Source organism: Ictidomys tridecemlineatus, chromosome 4, assembly GCF_052094955.1.
Source record: "Ictidomys tridecemlineatus isolate mIctTri1 chromosome 4, mIctTri1.hap1, whole genome shotgun sequence".
NCBI lineage: Eukaryota > Metazoa > Chordata > Mammalia > Rodentia > Sciuridae > Ictidomys > Ictidomys tridecemlineatus.
Window position 1 is genome coordinate 7,020,288 of NC_135480.1, and position 16,688 is coordinate 7,036,975.

The window sequence follows — 16,688 nt, forward strand, 5'->3', positions numbered from 1 at the left end:
AGAGGAAGACAAGCATTGAGTAGAACCAGGGCAAGGGAAGGGCACTAGGCTGGTAAGCACCTTCTGAGTTCACAGCACTTTACAGCTTACAAAGCACTTTCACATTTGTGATCTCATTTGATCCTACAGCAGCCCTATGAGGTCAGCAGGGAGGCCCAGATGGGACTGGGGCTCAGGGAAGGTAACCTGCCCAGGGTCACACAAACAGAAAATGGTAACCTTGAGACTAGAACCTCAGTGCCAAGCTGTCCTCCTGTCTTTAAGTCCTGAGGGCACCCACAGACCCCTGGCCGCTGCTTCCCAGAAAGGCAGCCTGGGACCACCACCACCATTGCTCCCTATGGTCCCAGGCAAGACTGGAGCTGTCAACAGGAAGTATCAGTGGAAAGCAGGAAAGTTCAACTCTCTTTTTGTAGTTGTGTGACCAGGGCAGCTCCTTACTCTTTCTGGGTCTCGATTTCTTTATCTATAAAATGGGAGGAAATAGGGAGGGAGGTTAGGTTGGTCCTTTCAGCACTGACATTCTGCACACGTGGAAAGCTGTCTCTGAAGCTTTGAGGGCTTTGAAAACTTGCCTGAGCCTAGGCCTGGAGATCCCACAGCCCTGAGTTGTCCACCTCACTTAGTGAACAACTCTCAGCCTCAGTTCTCCATCTGAAAAATGGGGATAATGATGGTACCTACCTCCCAAGGATATTTGGCCAGGGCCTCTCATTCGTGCAGACTTTTGACATGCTCCAAGACTGGCTACACACAATTCCAGAGTACCATTGGCAGTCAAGAAGTTGGCATTTAGGGCCGAGGTTATGGCTCAGTGGTAAAGCGCTCACTTTGCTCGAACATGCAAAGCCCCGGGTTCGATCCTCAGCACCACATAAAAATAAATAGATAAACTAAAGGTATTGTGTCCAACTAAACTAAAAAACAAATATTTAAAAAATAAAATAAAAAGAAGTTGGCGTTCAGCAGACCTCAGGACTCCTGTGTCCTACTGCAGGTTCCCACCGTCTGTAGGAGCGCTGAATTTAAAAAACGATGGTTGCTCCTGAAATGAGCCTGAGTAACACAATTGTATTTGGTTGTATTTGTGAGCAGATCAGAGCATCACCTTGTTTATTGTAACCCATAGCTTTTGTAACCCTGGTTTGTCATTTATTCATTTTACAGTAGCTGGAGCCTTAAAACAATGCCAGTGGAGGGGCCTCAAGGTGAAACCCTGGGTGGCGGTAGGGATGGTTCCCGGCATAGAAATAAACATCTAGTAAATAATCATTATCTTCCATCACATTAGTAATTCACTTTACAGTTTCCAGGCAGCTTTCACCTTCTCCGTCCTATTTTATGAAAGCAGAGACCGAGGCCAGCCCAGGCTGGGAGCGGACTGGGGGCTCGGGCCGCGGCGCCAGCAGCCGGCTCGGGATCCGTGCTCTGGGCGGGACCCGGCGGGGCGCCAAGCTCCGGGCAGGTGCGTAAATCCGCGGGGGAATCCTCCGCTCCACCTGGGCGCGGCGAGGAAATTGCACCATGTATGGGCAGCTACGTCAGAGGGGGCGGGCCGCCGCGGTGGCTGGGGGACGCCAAAGGCAGCCCCTTTTCCGAAGGAAAGTCGGCTGTTGACTGTAGGATGGGTGGAAAAGTTCGGTGCCGACCAGCGAAAGGCGGCGCGTCTGGAGAGGTGGGGCCCCGAGGTGACCTGCGCCGCCTCGAAACGCCCCCACCCCCCGCGGTCGAAGTGGTTCCGCCCGAGAACTTTTCATTCATAAAAAGAAAAGACTCTGCGAGGCGCGAGTGAGTCAGAACCCCTGCCGCCGACGCGGACCCCACAGAGCAGCCAGCCCAGGGCATGTACCGAGACTTCGGGGAACCCGGACCGAGCTCCGGGGCCGGCAGCGCGTACGGCGGTCCCGCGCAGCCCCCCGCCGCGGCGCAGGCAGCAGCTCAGCAGGTAAGAGGCGCCGGAACCCGCGGTCCCAGGGTGGACAACGCTTGGGACGCCGGATCGGTTCCGGTACATCCCGGGCTAAGGCCGGGACCAGGAGTAGGGACGGGGTTTGGGGGCCAGAGACGAGGATCCTGCCCATTTTCTGCCTTCCAGGGGCCAATTTCCCCAATACTCAGGGGAACGCGCGCTACGTGCGCGAAGGAGATCTGCGAACGCCCCCTTCGTTCGCCTGCCCCCTGCCCACTCGCTGCCTGTCCCTATCCCTCAGTCTTCGTTACCGTCTTTCTTTCCTCCTGTTCACCGCTATTTTTTTTTCCCACCTGCCTCAGCCTGCCCAACACAGGGTCAACTGAGCTCTCCATCTCAGGCTGAATTCCTGGGATCCCGGGGCTGGGCTGTGGGGATGTCCCCTCACAGGAGGGAGACGGGGTCCTTGAGAACCAGCCTGGACAGAGTGGGAATCCTTGACAGTCTGTCTATGACCGTCCGTGTGTCTGTCCATTTGTCCGTCCTTCTCTACCGCGTTGACAAATCACTATCCCTTTCTCTGCGTAGTGGACCCCGTGGGCCTGACAGTGGAATATAATGGGTTCTGGGAGAGTGGCTTTCTACCTCTATGCCGGACCCGGCAAATAGCGCGAGGTGCTGGGACGTACACCGGGTCATGCAACTGGCAACTCCCGCGTCCCCGACTCTTGGCAGCGACGGCGCCCACTGCCCACTGGAGAGACCCGGGAGGCTGCAGGTGCCCATTTCCTGTCGAGGGGCTATGAGCACGTGTCGCCAAGGGGAGGGAAGAGCTGCGTTCGTTCCGCCGACTCACGGCGGGCGGCCGAGTCACGGCATCTGAGTCACCCCGGGCGCCCCTCCCTTCCTGGCCCCTAGCGGCCCGGGCCTGGACAACCTCGGGAGCAGGAGATGCCGCTGGCGGTTCCTTGATCCCGGAACTAGGGTCACTGGCCCGCTGGGTCCGCACCTCTGAGCCAATGCCACCGTGGTCGGGACTTGCCTGGGCTTGTGGAGCGCTTCCTAGACAGCTGGGCGCCCACACCCAGGACCCAGCCACAGGGCTGGAACCCAGTTTTCTTCACAGAGCATTGAATCCCCATCCCAACCCACTCCTCAGATTTCAGGCTGAAAGGGAATGGTCACAGGCAACAGCGGGGTCGCTAATATGGGCGCCTCCTGTGGTGGAGCTGTCCACCGCATTTACTATATTTCATAGATTCTAAAACCCCATAGTTAAACAACAACAACAACATTATTTTGTGCCACTAAATTTTTAAAACTTTCAATTGTGATTTCAGAGCTATTAAAGCTCTGCTGCTTCGAATCAATAAAATGCTCTAATCTTTACCTATAATATTTAAAATGAGGAAACTGAGACACATTGAAATCAAATAACTTGCCCAGAATCACAGTCAGTAAATGGCTGTAGAATTGGGACCAGATGAATCCAGAACAGTGGCTATTGCCCATCACAGCCTCTCAGCATTGGACACCTGCCATCTGCCACTTACTAGACTCTGTGACATACATTCCTATAGCCACACTGGGAGCTAGGACTGTAATTCTCCTCTTTGTTCCAGTGGGTGCAGAAGTAGGTAAGAGCCCAGCCACTTGGGCTCAGATCCTGTTTCCTACTTAGTGGCTGTGTGTTTGTGGACAACTGTTCTCCTGTCTGAAAATGAAGATACTATTGTGCCAATTCTATGAGTCACTAGAACAATGCTGAGCAGTTCACGCTTGAAAATTAACTCTGATGGGGAAACAAAGGCATGGAGAGGCTGTGTGACTGCCCAAAGACACACAGCTCATGAATAAGATTTGCCACCAAGTCAGTTTCTCTGATTGCCAAACTGTGCTATTTCTAGTTTCCCAGAACCGGTATGTGCATTGACAGTGGACAGCAGTGTGGACTCTGTCCTCTGGAAGGCCCTCGATACATATAGACCTCATCCCTGAACCTGTGTTTCTTATTCCTCAGAAGTTCCACCTCGTGCCAAGCATCAATGCTCTGAGTGGCAGCCAGGAATTGCAGTGGATGGTACAGCCTCATTTCCTGGGGCCCAGCAGCTACCCCAGGCCTCTGACCTACCCTCAATACAGCCCCCCACAACCCCGGCCAGGAGTCATTCGGACCCTTGGGCCACCTGCAGGGGTGCGTCACAGGCCCTGTGAACAGGTAAGAAGCCAAGGTGTTGTGCTGGTTCTGATTGCCAACAGGAGTGATAGGGTACAAGGGACAAGCTCTTTCTAGAAAGGAGAACTCAGGTTTAGAAGAGGGAAGGCAGTGTCACTGGTGACTTCTGCCCAAGTCAGAGAGTGATAGGAGTCCAGGGGGAGGCTCAGATAGTAAAGAGATCACTTCTGGATCAGGGGTTGCTCCCCATGGAGGACAGCATGCTAGCATGAAAGGAGGGTAGGATTTGCATAGGCAGAAGCCATGCAGGAGCAAGAATGGAGGAGAAAGAGTATAAGGCTTGCCTGTGGAAAGATGGGAGGGTCTCTTCACTGCTGATATACATGAAGAGGTGGGCTAATGCAGTCTATATAGTGGGGCAGGGGGAATGGGAACAAGAAGATTTGCTACTTTCCAGGTCTCGAGGTTTCCTATCTCATTTAATCCTCACAAAAACCCTTTGGGGGGGGGTACTTTGGTTTTATAATTTTCCAGGCAAGAAAATGAAGGCACAGTGAGGTATTAACTTGCCCAAGATCATACAAGTAGTGAGTGATGAGACAGGACTGGCTTTAGCCTCAGGTCTACACAACTCTAGAGTCAGATCTGACCACTGACCCACACTGTGTCACTGGGAGCTGACAAAAGACTCCAGGAAGAGGGAACTAAGAGTTCTGGCTTCCCCAAAATAATTTTGAATGAGACATAAAGGGTCTTTAAGGAGGCAAATGCTCTTTTTTTCTTCCTGGGCATATGAGACAATAGTGAGGTGAGGTTTCCACATTTAAAAGTCTCCTCTGAACACTGGGTAGAGGATAGGGAGGGAGGGTGGAACCCTGGAAGATATGTGATTTGCCACAGGTGCATGTGACCACACCTTTGTAACCAACTAGGGAAGGGAACTGGAGCATGAGCCACAGAGACAGGCAAAGGTAACCACTCCTGTGCTTCCTTCTTTTGTCCCTGTCCTGTGTGGGACCCTTTGATCCTGGGTACTACTGGGTTGGGGCTGAGCTATGAGTGGGGTCTTCCTGAGGGAGGGGGCCTCCATCAGTTGGCTTCTCATTCATTGTAAGTAGTGAGGGAATAGATAATAATTCCTGTTCCAGAACATAAACATATTATTCATCCTCTCTGGGCTTCAGTTCCTTTCAAGGGAAATTTGATACGAATATATGTAGGGGACAGGCATAGGGACCCACACCTGTAATCTCAGCAACTAGAAAGGCTGAGACAGGAGGATCTCATATTCAAGGCCGGCATGAACGACTTAGTGAGACCCTGTCTCAGAATAAAAAATAAAAAGGGCTGAGAATGTAGCTCAGTGCCCCTGGGGCCTGGGCGCAGTGGTGCAGGCCTGTAATCCCAGCAGCTTGGGAGGCTGAGGCAGGCAGAACTTGAGTTCAAAGCCTCCCTCGGTGGGGAGGTGCTAGGCAACTCAACAAGACTCTGTCTCTAAATAACATATAAAAAAGTGCTGGGAGGGGCTGGGGATGTGGCTCAAGCGGTAGCGCGCTCGCCTGGCATGCGTGCGGCCCGGGTTCGATCCTCAGCACCACATACCAACAAAGATGTTGTGTCCGCCCAGAACTAAAAAATAAATATTAAAAAAAATTCTCTCTCTCTATCACTCTCTCTCCTCTCTCACTCTCTCTTTAAAAAAAAAAAAAAAAAAAAAAAAAAAAAGTGCTGGGGATGTGGCTCAGTGGTTAAGAGCCTCTGGGTTCAATCCCAGGTACCAAAAAACAAACAAAACAAAACAAAACAAAAAAACACCACCAACAAAACATCCCTGAGTTCAATCTCTAGTATAAAATGCATACATATCTACATATACACACACATATGCATGCATGCTGGAGGATGTCGCTCAGTGGTACAGCACTTGCCTACCATGCACCAGGCCTGGGTTCAGTCCCTAGCTCCCCCCCCACGCCCCCGCAAAAAAAAAAAAAAAAAAAAAAAAAAACAAGCAAAGCCTACAAACCTAAATAAAGTGTTTAGATGGTATACAGAAGGCTCCCAATAAAGAGCCTTCAGCAGGGGCTGGGGCTATAGCTCAGTGGTAGAGTGCTTACCTAGCACATGTGAGGCCCTGGGTTTGATCCTCAGCCCCACATACAAATGAATAAATAGAATAGAGATACAAAAAAAAAAAAAAAAAAGCCTTCAGCAGCACTCATGAGCCCCACTAAGACTAAGGCGTCACTGTTCCTACAGGAAGAGATTTGTCCTACCAGAGATCCAAAAGGACAAGGGTCCAGGGAACAGGGATAATCCTGACCTAGGGGCTCAGAAGATAAAAGTTCACTTCTAGCTGGGCTTCATGGAGGCGAGGGCTTCTGAGTTTGGTCCTGGGAGATGAGAAGGGTTAAGTTTTGTGGGAGGCGAGGGCATTTCGGTAGAGAAATAGGCACTGAAGCTAGGGGTGAGGAGGATTTGCGCCTGAGTACGGAGAACCAGTCGAGTGTGGTGGTCACTAAATCACAGGTTGAGGGTTGTGACCCCGCGCTGCCGTGCCCTCCGCAGAGGGCGAGTTCCAGGCGGCGGGTGGCGCGGGACCGCCTCACTGACGCCCCCATCCCCTCCCTTTAGATCAGCCCGGAGGAGGAAGAGCGGCGGCGAGTGAGGCGCGAGCGGAACAAGCTGGCCGCGGCCAAGTGCAGGAATCGCAGGAAGGAACTGACTGACTTCCTGCAGGCGGTGAGCACTGGTAGATTTAGGGGGCAAAGGGACCCTGATCCCAGGAGTCCGCGGGACCCCAGTACATTAGCCCCCATTACCCATCCTAGCTCCTTGTCCTGCGAAAAGGACGAGGACAAGGTAATTAAAAATTAGTTGCAGCACGCTTCTCAACAGAGACCAAATGAAGCCAGCTGACAATTTCCTAAGAAGCCCTGGGCCTGATGGGAGTCATGCCCGTGTCCATTTTCTCCCAGGGGCTTATGGGAGTTGCAGTCCAGATTTGCAGGGAACTTCCAAACCCCTACTTCCCCCCAACCTCCCTCCAGGGGAGGCTTTGGGGGTCTTCAGTCCTCATCTTCTCCTCTTCTCCTAACCCTCTACAGGAGACTGACAAACTGGAGGATGAGAAATCTGGACTGCAGAGAGAGATTGAAGAGCTACAGAAGCAGAAGGAGCGTCTGGAGCTGGTGCTGGAAGCTCACCGCCCCATCTGCAAAATCCCAGAGGGAGACAAGGAGAGGGACACAGGCTGTACCAGCAGTACAGGGGGCACCAGCAGCTCACCAGCCCCCTGCCGCCCTGTACCTTGCATCTCCCTTTCCCCAGGGCCTGTACTTGAACCTGAGGCCTTGCACACCCCCACACTCATGACTACACCCTCTCTGACCCCTTTTACCCCCAGTCTGGTCTTCACCTATCCCAGCACCCCTGAGCCCTGTGCCTCAGCTCATCGAAAGAGTAGCAGCAGCAGTGGAGACCCATCTTCTGACCCCCTGGGTTCTCCCACCCTCCTCGCTTTGTGAAGCACCCAGCGCCATCCCCTGCAGGTGCTATCCTAGTCAACATCTCCTTTTCCCCCATTAGTCCAGCTGGCCTGGACCATATCCCATGCCCAATACCAGCAGGTTCTTCTCCATCCTTCCAGATGAGACTGAGCATATTTTGCTTTGCAGTAGAGCCAGCCTGGGGCCACCGAAGCTGCCCACTGTTTCTCTAGAGCTGGCCTCTCCATCACAAGTTGCACTAAATCAGAAACAAAATATTTCCCATTTTTGACAGAGAAATTCTGGCAGCTCCTAACCCCTTCTAGACCACACCTACTATACTTCATTATCCTGTAACCCAGCCAACCCTACCCCCTGACAGAAGGTGCTGTTTTACCAGCCTAGAACACTAATTCACCCAGCCCACTGCCAGCAGCTCCAGGTGATTGGACCAGAGCATTCTGCCAGCCCCTCCTGAATGGCACAGCTCAGGAGGTGTCAGAGGTTTCTGTGATGAGCTGACTTGCAGCCCCCAGCTCTGAGAAGCCCTTAGCTCCAGGAAATCCAAGCCTCCCAGAGAGGGCAGCTGCTATTTATTTTCCTAAAGAGAGTATTTTTATACAAACCTGCCAAAATGGAATAAAAGGCTTGAAGCTTTGGCCTGGATGCCTGGTTGGATCCAGATGCTTTTAAAGAGACAATTTGGGGTAAGAAGTTCTAGGTTCTGATCTCAACTCCTGACTCACTGCAGTGACTTTGATCATATTCTTGGCCCTCAACTGTCTTATCTGATAAATAGGGTTATGTATGCTCTGCCTCATCTCCAGGACCAAGAGGTGAGAATGACGTGGGGTGCAAGCTAAGATCCTAATTTCTCCCCCTGGGGGCCCACAGTGCTCCTGCTTGCGCCACAGGGGGCGCTGTTATGCCCCCTCCACTTTCTGAGGAGCCGGCCAGTGGATTCTAGGTCCCCAACACCTGCTTCCTGCCCCATTGTCTTGGACAGGAAGGAGCCGGGAAGGGAGCTGGAACCACTTCAGGGGGCTGATTACGGCCTATCCGGGCAACCAACGGGGTGGGGGGGGGGAGAGACAGTGGAGTAAGACCTTTCTGCATCCCACCCCAGTGGATCCCCAGTAATGCGGGAAGTAAGCCACCTTAGTTCTGAAGCAGTCCCTCTATAAGGGAATGATACCCCGTCTTAGCGTTCCCTCCCTCACCCCAACCCCGGCGAGTCCTAGACAGATGCTGCCCAGGCTTCAGGCTCCGCTTCCGTCCGAGTTTATTAGTCCCCACCCAACCCCCAGCAAGTCCCTCCGCTCCAGCCTCCAGTCCCCCTGCTACCCCGCCAGCGAGAGCGGGGGGCCTTCCTCAATGTCAGGGATTCTTAGTCCATGGCAGCGGCCCCTATTACACTGCCGAAGCGACCGTCGAGGTCCGGAGATCCACAGCAGTCCTGGCGCTCAGGAAGCAATTCTGGCGAGCGTCGGCGTAGAAGCAGCGCCCTCAGTCATCCGGGGAGCAGACGAGGGGCAATTGATCGGGACTGCCCACGCTGCCGGTACTGGAACTCCCGTCGCCTAGGTCGCGGGGACCGCAAGGAGGCAGGGCTAGCTCTGGGGTCGGCCCGGTGCCGGAGCCCCCAGCGCCTCCGGGGCCGCCCCGGGGACCCCACTCTTCGCCCAGCGCCAGGCAGAGCTCCTTAAGCGCCAGGTTCTCCCGCAGCAGCTCCTCCTGTCGGCTCTCCAGCTCGGCTAGCTTCTGCCAACAGCCGCCCAGGTCCTCCCGTACCGCTCGGGATGCTTGGGTCCCGAAGAGCTGCCACTGGCGTGCGGCGCGGCGCCCGCGCTGGCGCTCCGAGTCCAGGAAGCAGCACAGATCGCGCAGCTCCCTGTTCTCGGCCTGCAGGCGCCTGTTGAGCTGCTTGAGCTCGCGAATCTCGCCCAGGTGACCCTGCAGCTGCCGATTCACCTCCTGCATGAGGCGACCGCGCTGCACCAGTGCCGCCAGGCGCGCCGCCTCCTCTCGCCGCAGTCGCCGCACCAGCTCCTCCTTGCCCAATGCCGCCATCTCCTCGTCCGTCAGCTCCTCCAGGCCGCCTGCCTCGGCCTCCATGGCTGGTCAGGCCGCTGGAGCATCGCCCGCCCGCCGCCGCGGCCCAAGAGCCCGACGTTGGGACCGGCGCCGCTCGGGCTCGGGCTCGGGCTCGGGCTCTGGCTCTGGCTCCTGCTCCGCGGGCGGCCAGCAGTGCTAGAGGTAGCGTAGGCTGCAGCAACCACCCGGGGGTGGGCACGCGGCGGGACGCGCGCCGAGGCGGGGCTGCGTGACGGTACCAAAGGACAACCAATCAGGCAAGCCTCTCCGGAAACGGGCGGGGCCTGAGCGCTGAGCGCCTCTTCCCGCCCATTCCGACTCGAGGGATCGCGACCCCTGGCGCCAGTCTTAACTCAATTTGGAGGGGCTCAGTCCTTCCAAGTTCCAGATCTCATCAATCCTGAGCCTAAGCCTCTCAGCTTCATCTGAGAACGAAGATTTGGGCGACCGCTTCTGACTCCTTCCTGCCCAATCCGCGACGGAAACCAGACAGATAGCTTTCCATTCTCTCCTATCTTCTGTGGAATTCTAGTCTTCGCTCTCTAAGCATTACTCCTAGCTCCTCTGGATCCTGAATTCAAATGTCCTGGCTTCATTTATCAGTCTACCCTTCCTCCCAGGGAATTGGACATCCAAGGGATTCGTTTATTCAATAAACCTTTATTGTGTGTGAAGCTCAAGCAGAAATAAATTTGACCAAGATCCTGATCTTGACCTCAAAGAGTCCAAAATCTGGTGAAGAAAACATGCTGAGATTAACAAGAAGCAAAAAGTTGGAGGAGGGCTGGGAGTGTAGCTCAGTGATAGAGCGCTTACCAAGCATGCCTAAGATCCTGTGTTCATTTCCAATACCAAAAAGAAGAAGAAATGCTGGCTGTGGTGGCACACGTCTGGAATCTAGCATTTAGGGGGCTGAGGCAGAAGAATTGTGAATTCAAAGCCAGCCTCAGCAACTTTGCTGAGGCCTTAAGCAATTTAGCAAGACCCTGTCTCAAAATAAAAATATAAAAAAAGGGCTGGGATGTGGCTCAGTGGTTAAGCACCCCTGGGTTAAATCCCCAGTACCAAGAAGGAAAAATAAAAATAAAAATAAAAAGGAGTGGGCTGGGGATGTGGCTCAAGCGGTGTAGCACGCTGGCCTGCGTGCGGCCCAGTTCGATCCTCAGCACCACATACAAACGAAGATGTTGTGTCCGCCAAAAACTAAAAAAAAAAAACATTAAAAAACTCTCTCTCTATCTCTCTCTCTCTCTTAAAAAAAAATAAATAAAAAGGAGTCCTCAAGTATAGTCTAGAGGATTCCCAAAAGATTTCTCCAAAAAGGTGATATGCAATTTGACCCTGAAAGGTGAATAGGACTTTGCCAAGTAGAGAGAAAACTATGTGAGGGAGAGAGAATAGCGGAGTGAAAGACATTGATGCTCCAAAAAGCCTAGCTGCTTTGGGAACAATGAGAGTAGCCTGATGTTTTTTCAAAGACAGAAGTGTATAGAAAGTGGTGTGGAAGAGTAGGTGGAAGCCAGATTTTTTTTTTGTTTTGTTTTGTTTTTGCAATACTGGGGATTGAACCCAGGGGCACTTTATCTATGAACTACATCCCCAACCTCTTTTAATTTTTTTTTTCTTTTTGAGACAAGGTCTAAATTTTCCCAGGCTGGCCTCCAACTTGCATTCCCCTGGCTCATCCTGAATCCCTAGGATTACAGGCATTCACTACCACACTCAGTTAAAATCCTTAAGAAATTCCAATACTAGACTGGAGAGTTTCCAAAGGCCCACAAGGATTTAAAACAGGGGAGTAAATTTTAAATTATGCACTTAAAAAAGATTGTTCAGCGACTTTGTGTGGGATGGACTTTGTGAGGAGAGAAGGGAGGCAGGGATAGGCAGGGAGATTAGTAACATTGTGTCAGTGAACAAGGAGAGCTAGGCAGACTGGGCTGGAACTGTGTCGGTGGGAGTGGAGGGGGTGAAACAGATACTAAAGATACTCAGGAGGCAAATGCAAAGAGAAGAATCTGGGCGAAAGTCCAGGTTTCTAGTGTGAGAATTGGGTGGATATTGGGGCTGTCACTGAGATAGGGAAGAGATCTGGGAAGAGCAAAACGTCTGTCTAGAATGTGTTGAGCTTTTGAGGGGTGTATGGGAAGACAATACGGAGAGACTTCGTAGATAGGCAACCCTGTGGATGCTGGCTCCAGGCATTCTGATGAGTCCAATAAGATGGTGTGAGAATGAGGATTGTGGTTAAAACCATGGTGGGAGCAGGTGCCCTGTGTCCAGGGAAGGTGCTCAATTGCAGGATGATTAGAGGGATCCCCAGAAAGAGCTCTTGGAAGTAGGACCCCACACCCATTTTGCAGAGGAGAGACTTAGGGTAGAGAGAGCCCTGTGATGTTTAGGATGCAGATCAAAGTTGAGAGGCCCCAGGAGGGCAGAGATGGTGAAAGGAAGTGAGGGGAGAATTTGTGGGGCAGGAGAGATGAGCGGGAGGCACTTAGGATGCCCTCCTGAAAACAGTTCGGATCAACAGAGTAGGGAGAGCGAGAGATCTGGGATATATCCGTCTCAGTGTAGGGAGCAGCTACTCTACAGACAGGCTTCCACCTCTTTCCTAGCTGTCCCCGCCCCACCCCCTCCGTTCCGGAAGTGGTCCTTCACTGGCTCCGGGTGCTCGGAGCGTAATCTCTGCGCTCCCGGAAGTGGCCCGGCAACCGCGCGCCGGGCCCGGGCAGTGCCAGCTCCTGCTCGCGGCGCCCCGGGCCCGGGCGTCGCCATGACTAGCGAACTGGACATCTTCGTGGGGAACACGACCCTTATCGACGAGGACGTGTATCGCCTCTGGTTGGATGGTTACTCAGGTTGTGGGGGTCCTTCTGTGGGAACCAGTGGAGCTGAGCAGTTGTTTTGAATGGAACAGGGGGCGGGGCCAGGACTCAGACATCCTTAAGGGAAGTGGTCACCTGGCTTGGAATGAGGCTTGTAGAAGGGTTAGTGCTGGCGTTCCTGAAGGGACTCAGCGGTCAGGGGGGCTGGGTCTTGATGATGGCACCCACTCCCCAGTGAGCGACGCTGTGGCTCTGAGAGTGCGTTCGGGAATCTTGGAGCAGACAGGGGCCACTGCGGCGGTGCTGCAGAGCGACACTATGGACCATTACCGCACCTTCCACATGCTTGAGCGCCTGCTGCACGCGCCACCCAAGCTACTGCACCAACTCATCTTCCAAATTCCGCCCTCCCGGCAGGCGTTGCTCATTGAGAGGTGCTCACCTGGTGGATGGTGGGGACGTCAACCAGTCTGACCGTATACCTGTTTTGCAGGCTGAAACCGAGGTCTGGGAGGGACGGGACTTACTTAAGAACTAAGAAAGTTGAAAGATGAGGCCAGCCCCAGGCCCTGCCGGGACCCCTTTTCCCCTCCTTTATGAAGAGTTAGTGGTGTCTTCTTGCTTCCACAAGATACTATGCTTTTGATGAGGCCTTTGTTCGAGAGGTCTTGGGCAAGAAGCTGTCCAAGGGCACCAAGAAAGACCTGGACGACATCAGTACCAAAACAGGCATCACTCTCAAGAGCTGTCGGAGACAGGTAGGCACTGCACCCAAAGTCCATTTTCAGTCCTCTCCTTTATTCCATCCCTAGGCTACTGTCCCACCTCCAGCCTCTGATTGTGGCAGCAGCTTCATGCCTAGTCTCTTCCCCCACTCTTTTTGTTCTTTCTAAGTCATCCCCTCCCTATGGCCAGGATGACCTTTCATAGGTACACATCTGACCTTGGCTCTCCCCTGCTCATAAATTTTCATTACCTCTTGGGTAGAAACTGCACTTCTTGCCTTTAATCTTCAGCCTCTCCTGCTCCCTGCAGACCTCTCGAGGCTTTCATTTCTCAATTCCCAGGATTTCTTTTGTTCATGTTGCTTCTACCTGGAAGGTACTATTTTTGACCTTATCTGTCTCCCTGAAATTAAAGTCTTCCGCACAAGACTTTTTGTCAGTGCCAGGGAGAAGTAAGCTTTTTGAGCCTTTAATGCCCTTCTTCTGTGCCTTCCATGAGCTCCCCAAGTATGGCTTTGAATTCCTAGGACTTAGGAAAGTCTGTTCCTGTTTAAGTTCCTGAAGACTCAAGAGAACATGATGGTGCAAATTGGGGTTACATTTAGAGAGAGGAGTAAGGGTGGCGGGGGCCATCACTCATTGGTAGAGCACTGGCCTAGCATGCAGAAGGCCCTGGGTTCCATCCCCAGCACCACGAAAAAGAAAAAAAAAGTGAGTAAATATTAATTATTCAAGGCAAGATGACAAAAGCTGGCAAACATTTGTTGAATTGATAATAGCTACTAATAACTAGTAGTTTGTTGAAGAACTGGCAAGTGCTAAATCAGCAACTGCCAATAGAATAGGTGGTTAGGAGAGAGGGGGATGTTCACTAAGTAGTTCATTGGATGAGCACATTCTAACCAGTTTCCTTCCTCCCCTAAATGCCCTCTAGTTTGACAACTTTAAGCGAGTCTTCAAGGTGGTGGAGGAAATGCGGGGCTCCCTGGTGGATAACATCCAGCAACACTTCCTCCTCTCTGACCGATTGGCCAGGTGAGGGGCTGGCCATCTGCCCTTCTGCACACACCTTCCCTGGGCCCTAAGTCTGACCCATGTTGCTCACCTCAACTTCTTCCACCTCCTAGCTTTACTAGGGGGATGGCTATCCCACTTCTGGTCTGTACTTTGGATCAGACTGACCTGGATTCAAATTCTGTCCTGCTATTTTGCATCTGGTCTGATATGAGGTGACACATTAAGGTACTTAGGAAGTGCTCAGTAATGGTAGCTGGTACCCTTGTAGTCTTCCACATTATTCCTTAATAAACCTGGGCTGAATGCTTCTCTGTGCACAGATGAAGAGTCCCATAGAGAAGTGACATGAGACATTTCACACAATGAGTTAGGACAGAAAGAGGCCAGAATTTGGATGCCCAGCTGAGGTTGCCTGTGGGAGCTTGTTGCTAAGAAGGAATTTTTTTTATTCCACACTAAACATTTATCTAGTAAGCTTAATATTCAGGACATTATTGTAGGCACTGTGAAAAGGAATTTCAAGCACTGAGAGGACCTGCCTCCTCCTCCCTGCAGGGACTATGCAGCCATCGTCTTCTTTGCCAACAACCGCTTTGAGACAGGGAAGAAAAAGCTACAGTATCTGAGTTTCGGCGACTTTGCTTTCTGTGCTGAGCTCATGATCCAGAACTGGACTCTTGGAGCCGTTGGTGAGGCCCCCACTGACCCAGGTGCCTGGATACTGTCCCTACCCTCCTAGGGCCTGCTTCCCACCTGCAGTTCCTCCTGTAGGCCCAGTTTCCAGCATCCTTTTGTCTTCAGGTCCTCACCCAGGCTACCTCTGCTCATAGTCTGCTTTCCCCCACACACCTTATCTGCAGAGCAAGAGCCCACTGCATCTACAACGTGGCACCTGTCACTCCACCTTGAGACCTCATTTTCTCTTTTGTTCCATGGGTTGCAATGAGGTAGTGGGTGAGGAATGCTCAGCATCTTATGGGATGGGTCTATTACCTACCCCAACTCCCTTCATGGGCCTCACACAGACTCCCAGGTGGACGATATGGATGTGGACTTAGATAAGGAGTTTCTCCAGGACTTGAAGGAACTCAAGGTGCTAGTGGCTGACAAGGACCTTCTGGACTTGCACAAGAGGTGACCTTGGGAGTCCATGGGCAGGGCCTGAAGTGGGGGCTGAGATGGCTCTAGGCATAACCCTTTCTCCCTGTAGCCTGGTATGCACTGCCCTCCGGGGAAAGCTCGGCGTCTTTTCTGAGATGGAAGCCAACTTCAAGGTCTGTGGCCCTGTCCAGCCTCTCCCCTGGCATCTTCAGCCTACCCCTCCCGGCAACTGTGCTCTTGCCTAAGGTTAACTGGCAGGTGGCGATGTTGCTCCCTCTGCCTGCCTGTGAGGAGGGACAGGCTTATAAACTGAAGGGACCTGGTTGATTGAGGGAGGTGGATAGATTTGAGGAGGGGCCTCTCCCCCTCACCCTATAGCCTCTGTGCCCAGCTCCTTCTGGGCAGAAAGCAGAACTCCCAGGGTCCCTGCCCCACAGAACCTGTCTCGGGGGCTGGTGAATGTGGCTGCCAAGTTGACCCACAATAAGGATGTCAGAGACCTGTTTGTGGACCTCGTTGAGAAGGTGAGATGTCCTTCCTGCCACCCTGGGATCCCTGACCCAGCCTGTCTCTGGATGGTACTGGTGATACTGTTCTCTTTAACCCACAGTTTGTGGAACCCTGCCGCTCTGACCACTGGCCACTAAATGATGTGCGGCTCTTCCTGAATCAGTATTCAGCATCTGTTCACTCCTTGGATGGCTTCCGGTGAGAGACCCCAGACCTTGTATCTAGCTTAGCCTTGATCCAGCTGGCCATCTGCCAGGGTTCACCCTCTTGCAGACTCAGGGTTCCCTATCTTGCTGCCTTAGGGATTCCTCTTAGAATCTGTATGACCTTAAGCAAGTTATTTAACCTCTCCATGCCTCAGTTTCCTCACATAAACTGAGGATAATAATTAGAAGAATCACAAGAATTTATGAGGACTTGTTGGGTATGGTGGTGCACACCTTAATCCCAGCTACTTGAGAAGCTGAGGCAGAAGGATCACAAGTTCAAGGCCAACCTGGGCAACTCAGCAAGACTCTATCTCAAAATAAAAAATTTTAAAAGGGGCCAAGGTTGTAACAGTAATGAACAAGCCTGGGCTCAATCCCCAACCCCCACCCACCCCCACCCCCACCCCAAAAAAAAATATATATGTATATATGAAGACTTGTTGCTGCTTTCATTACAGGCACCCAACCCTCTGGGATCGGTACATGGGCACCCTCCGTGGCTGCCTCCTGCGCCTCTATCATGACTGAGGCTCCTCTTCTATCCTGAGCACACTGAAAATAAAGTTGCCATAAGTTTGAAGACTGATCTTCACTCTAGGGAGAGGAGTATTTGGGGACATGTGCCGTGTAT

General features: G+C 52.5%; 3 protein-coding genes across 7 annotated transcripts; 2 read left to right on the forward strand and 1 right to left on the reverse strand.

Annotated features, from left to right (window-relative positions):
- Positions 1–1,564: 1,564 nt before the first annotated feature.
- On the forward strand, positions 1,565–8,239 carry Fosl1 (FOS like 1, AP-1 transcription factor subunit). Its single transcript, XM_005333408.4, has 4 exons — positions 1,565–1,945; positions 3,930–4,127; positions 6,720–6,827; positions 7,193–8,239. Exons 1-4 carry the CDS (start codon positions 1,844–1,846, stop codon positions 7,610–7,612), a joined length of 828 nt encoding a protein of 275 aa, XP_005333465.2. The 5' UTR covers positions 1,565–1,843; the 3' UTR covers positions 7,613–8,239.
- A 599-nt stretch (positions 8,240–8,838) lies between these two features.
- Ccdc85b (coiled-coil domain containing 85B) lies at positions 8,839–9,854 on the reverse strand. 2 transcript variants are annotated; one of them, XM_078045594.1, is made up of 2 exons: positions 9,631–9,854; positions 9,142–9,475 (listed from the first exon to the last, which is right to left on the reverse strand). In XM_078045594.1, the coding sequence occupies exons 1-2, from the start codon at positions 9,686–9,688 to the stop codon at positions 9,276–9,278; spliced, it is 258 nt and encodes an 85-aa protein (XP_077901720.1). In that variant the 5' UTR covers positions 9,689–9,854; the 3' UTR covers positions 9,142–9,275. The 2 variants fall into 2 exon arrangements, with proteins under 2 accessions (XP_005333467.1, XP_077901720.1); XM_005333410.5 differs by having other exon boundaries at positions 8,839–9,852.
- Positions 9,855–12,348: 2,494 nt separating this feature from the next.
- Fibp (FGF1 intracellular binding protein) lies at positions 12,349–16,637 on the forward strand. 4 transcript variants are annotated; one of them, XM_078045586.1, is made up of 10 exons: positions 12,349–12,528; positions 12,731–12,929; positions 13,127–13,253; positions 14,155–14,255; positions 14,793–14,947; positions 15,263–15,371; positions 15,448–15,511; positions 15,776–15,862; positions 15,949–16,046; positions 16,516–16,637. In XM_078045586.1, exons 1-10 carry the CDS (start codon positions 12,444–12,446, stop codon positions 16,583–16,585), a joined length of 1,095 nt encoding a protein of 364 aa, XP_077901712.1. In that variant the 5' UTR covers positions 12,349–12,443; the 3' UTR covers positions 16,586–16,637. The 4 variants fall into 4 exon arrangements, with proteins under 4 accessions (XP_077901712.1, XP_077901713.1, XP_005333470.1 ...); XM_078045587.1 differs by having other exon boundaries at positions 12,349–12,511; XM_005333413.4 differs by having other exon boundaries at positions 12,350–12,528; positions 14,793–14,926.
- Positions 16,638–16,688: the final 51 nt, after the last annotated feature.

Excerpts from the sequence above, each read along its gene's own strand:
- Ccdc85b (XM_005333410.5), bottom strand. The coding sequence starts at position 9,688 with ATGGAGGCCGAGGCAGGCGGCCTGGAGGAGCTGACGGACGAGGAGATG.
- Fibp (XM_078045586.1), top strand. The coding sequence starts at position 12,444 with ATGACTAGCGAACTGGACATCTTCGTGGGGAACACGACCCTTATCGAC. Across the intron at positions 14,948-15,262 it reads TGAGGCCCCCACTGACCCAG|ACTCCCAGGTGGACGATATG; the intron begins GTGCCTGGATAC and ends GGCCTCACACAG. Across the intron at positions 16,047-16,515 it reads CACTCCTTGGATGGCTTCCG|GCACCCAACCCTCTGGGATC; the intron begins GTGAGAGACCCC and ends CTTTCATTACAG.
- Fosl1 (XM_005333408.4), top strand. The coding sequence starts at position 1,844 with ATGTACCGAGACTTCGGGGAACCCGGACCGAGCTCCGGGGCCGGCAGC. Across the intron at positions 1,946-3,929 it reads CGCAGGCAGCAGCTCAGCAG|AAGTTCCACCTCGTGCCAAG; the intron begins GTAAGAGGCGCC and ends CTTATTCCTCAG. Across the intron at positions 6,828-7,192 it reads TGACTGACTTCCTGCAGGCG|GAGACTGACAAACTGGAGGA; the intron begins GTGAGCACTGGT and ends AACCCTCTACAG.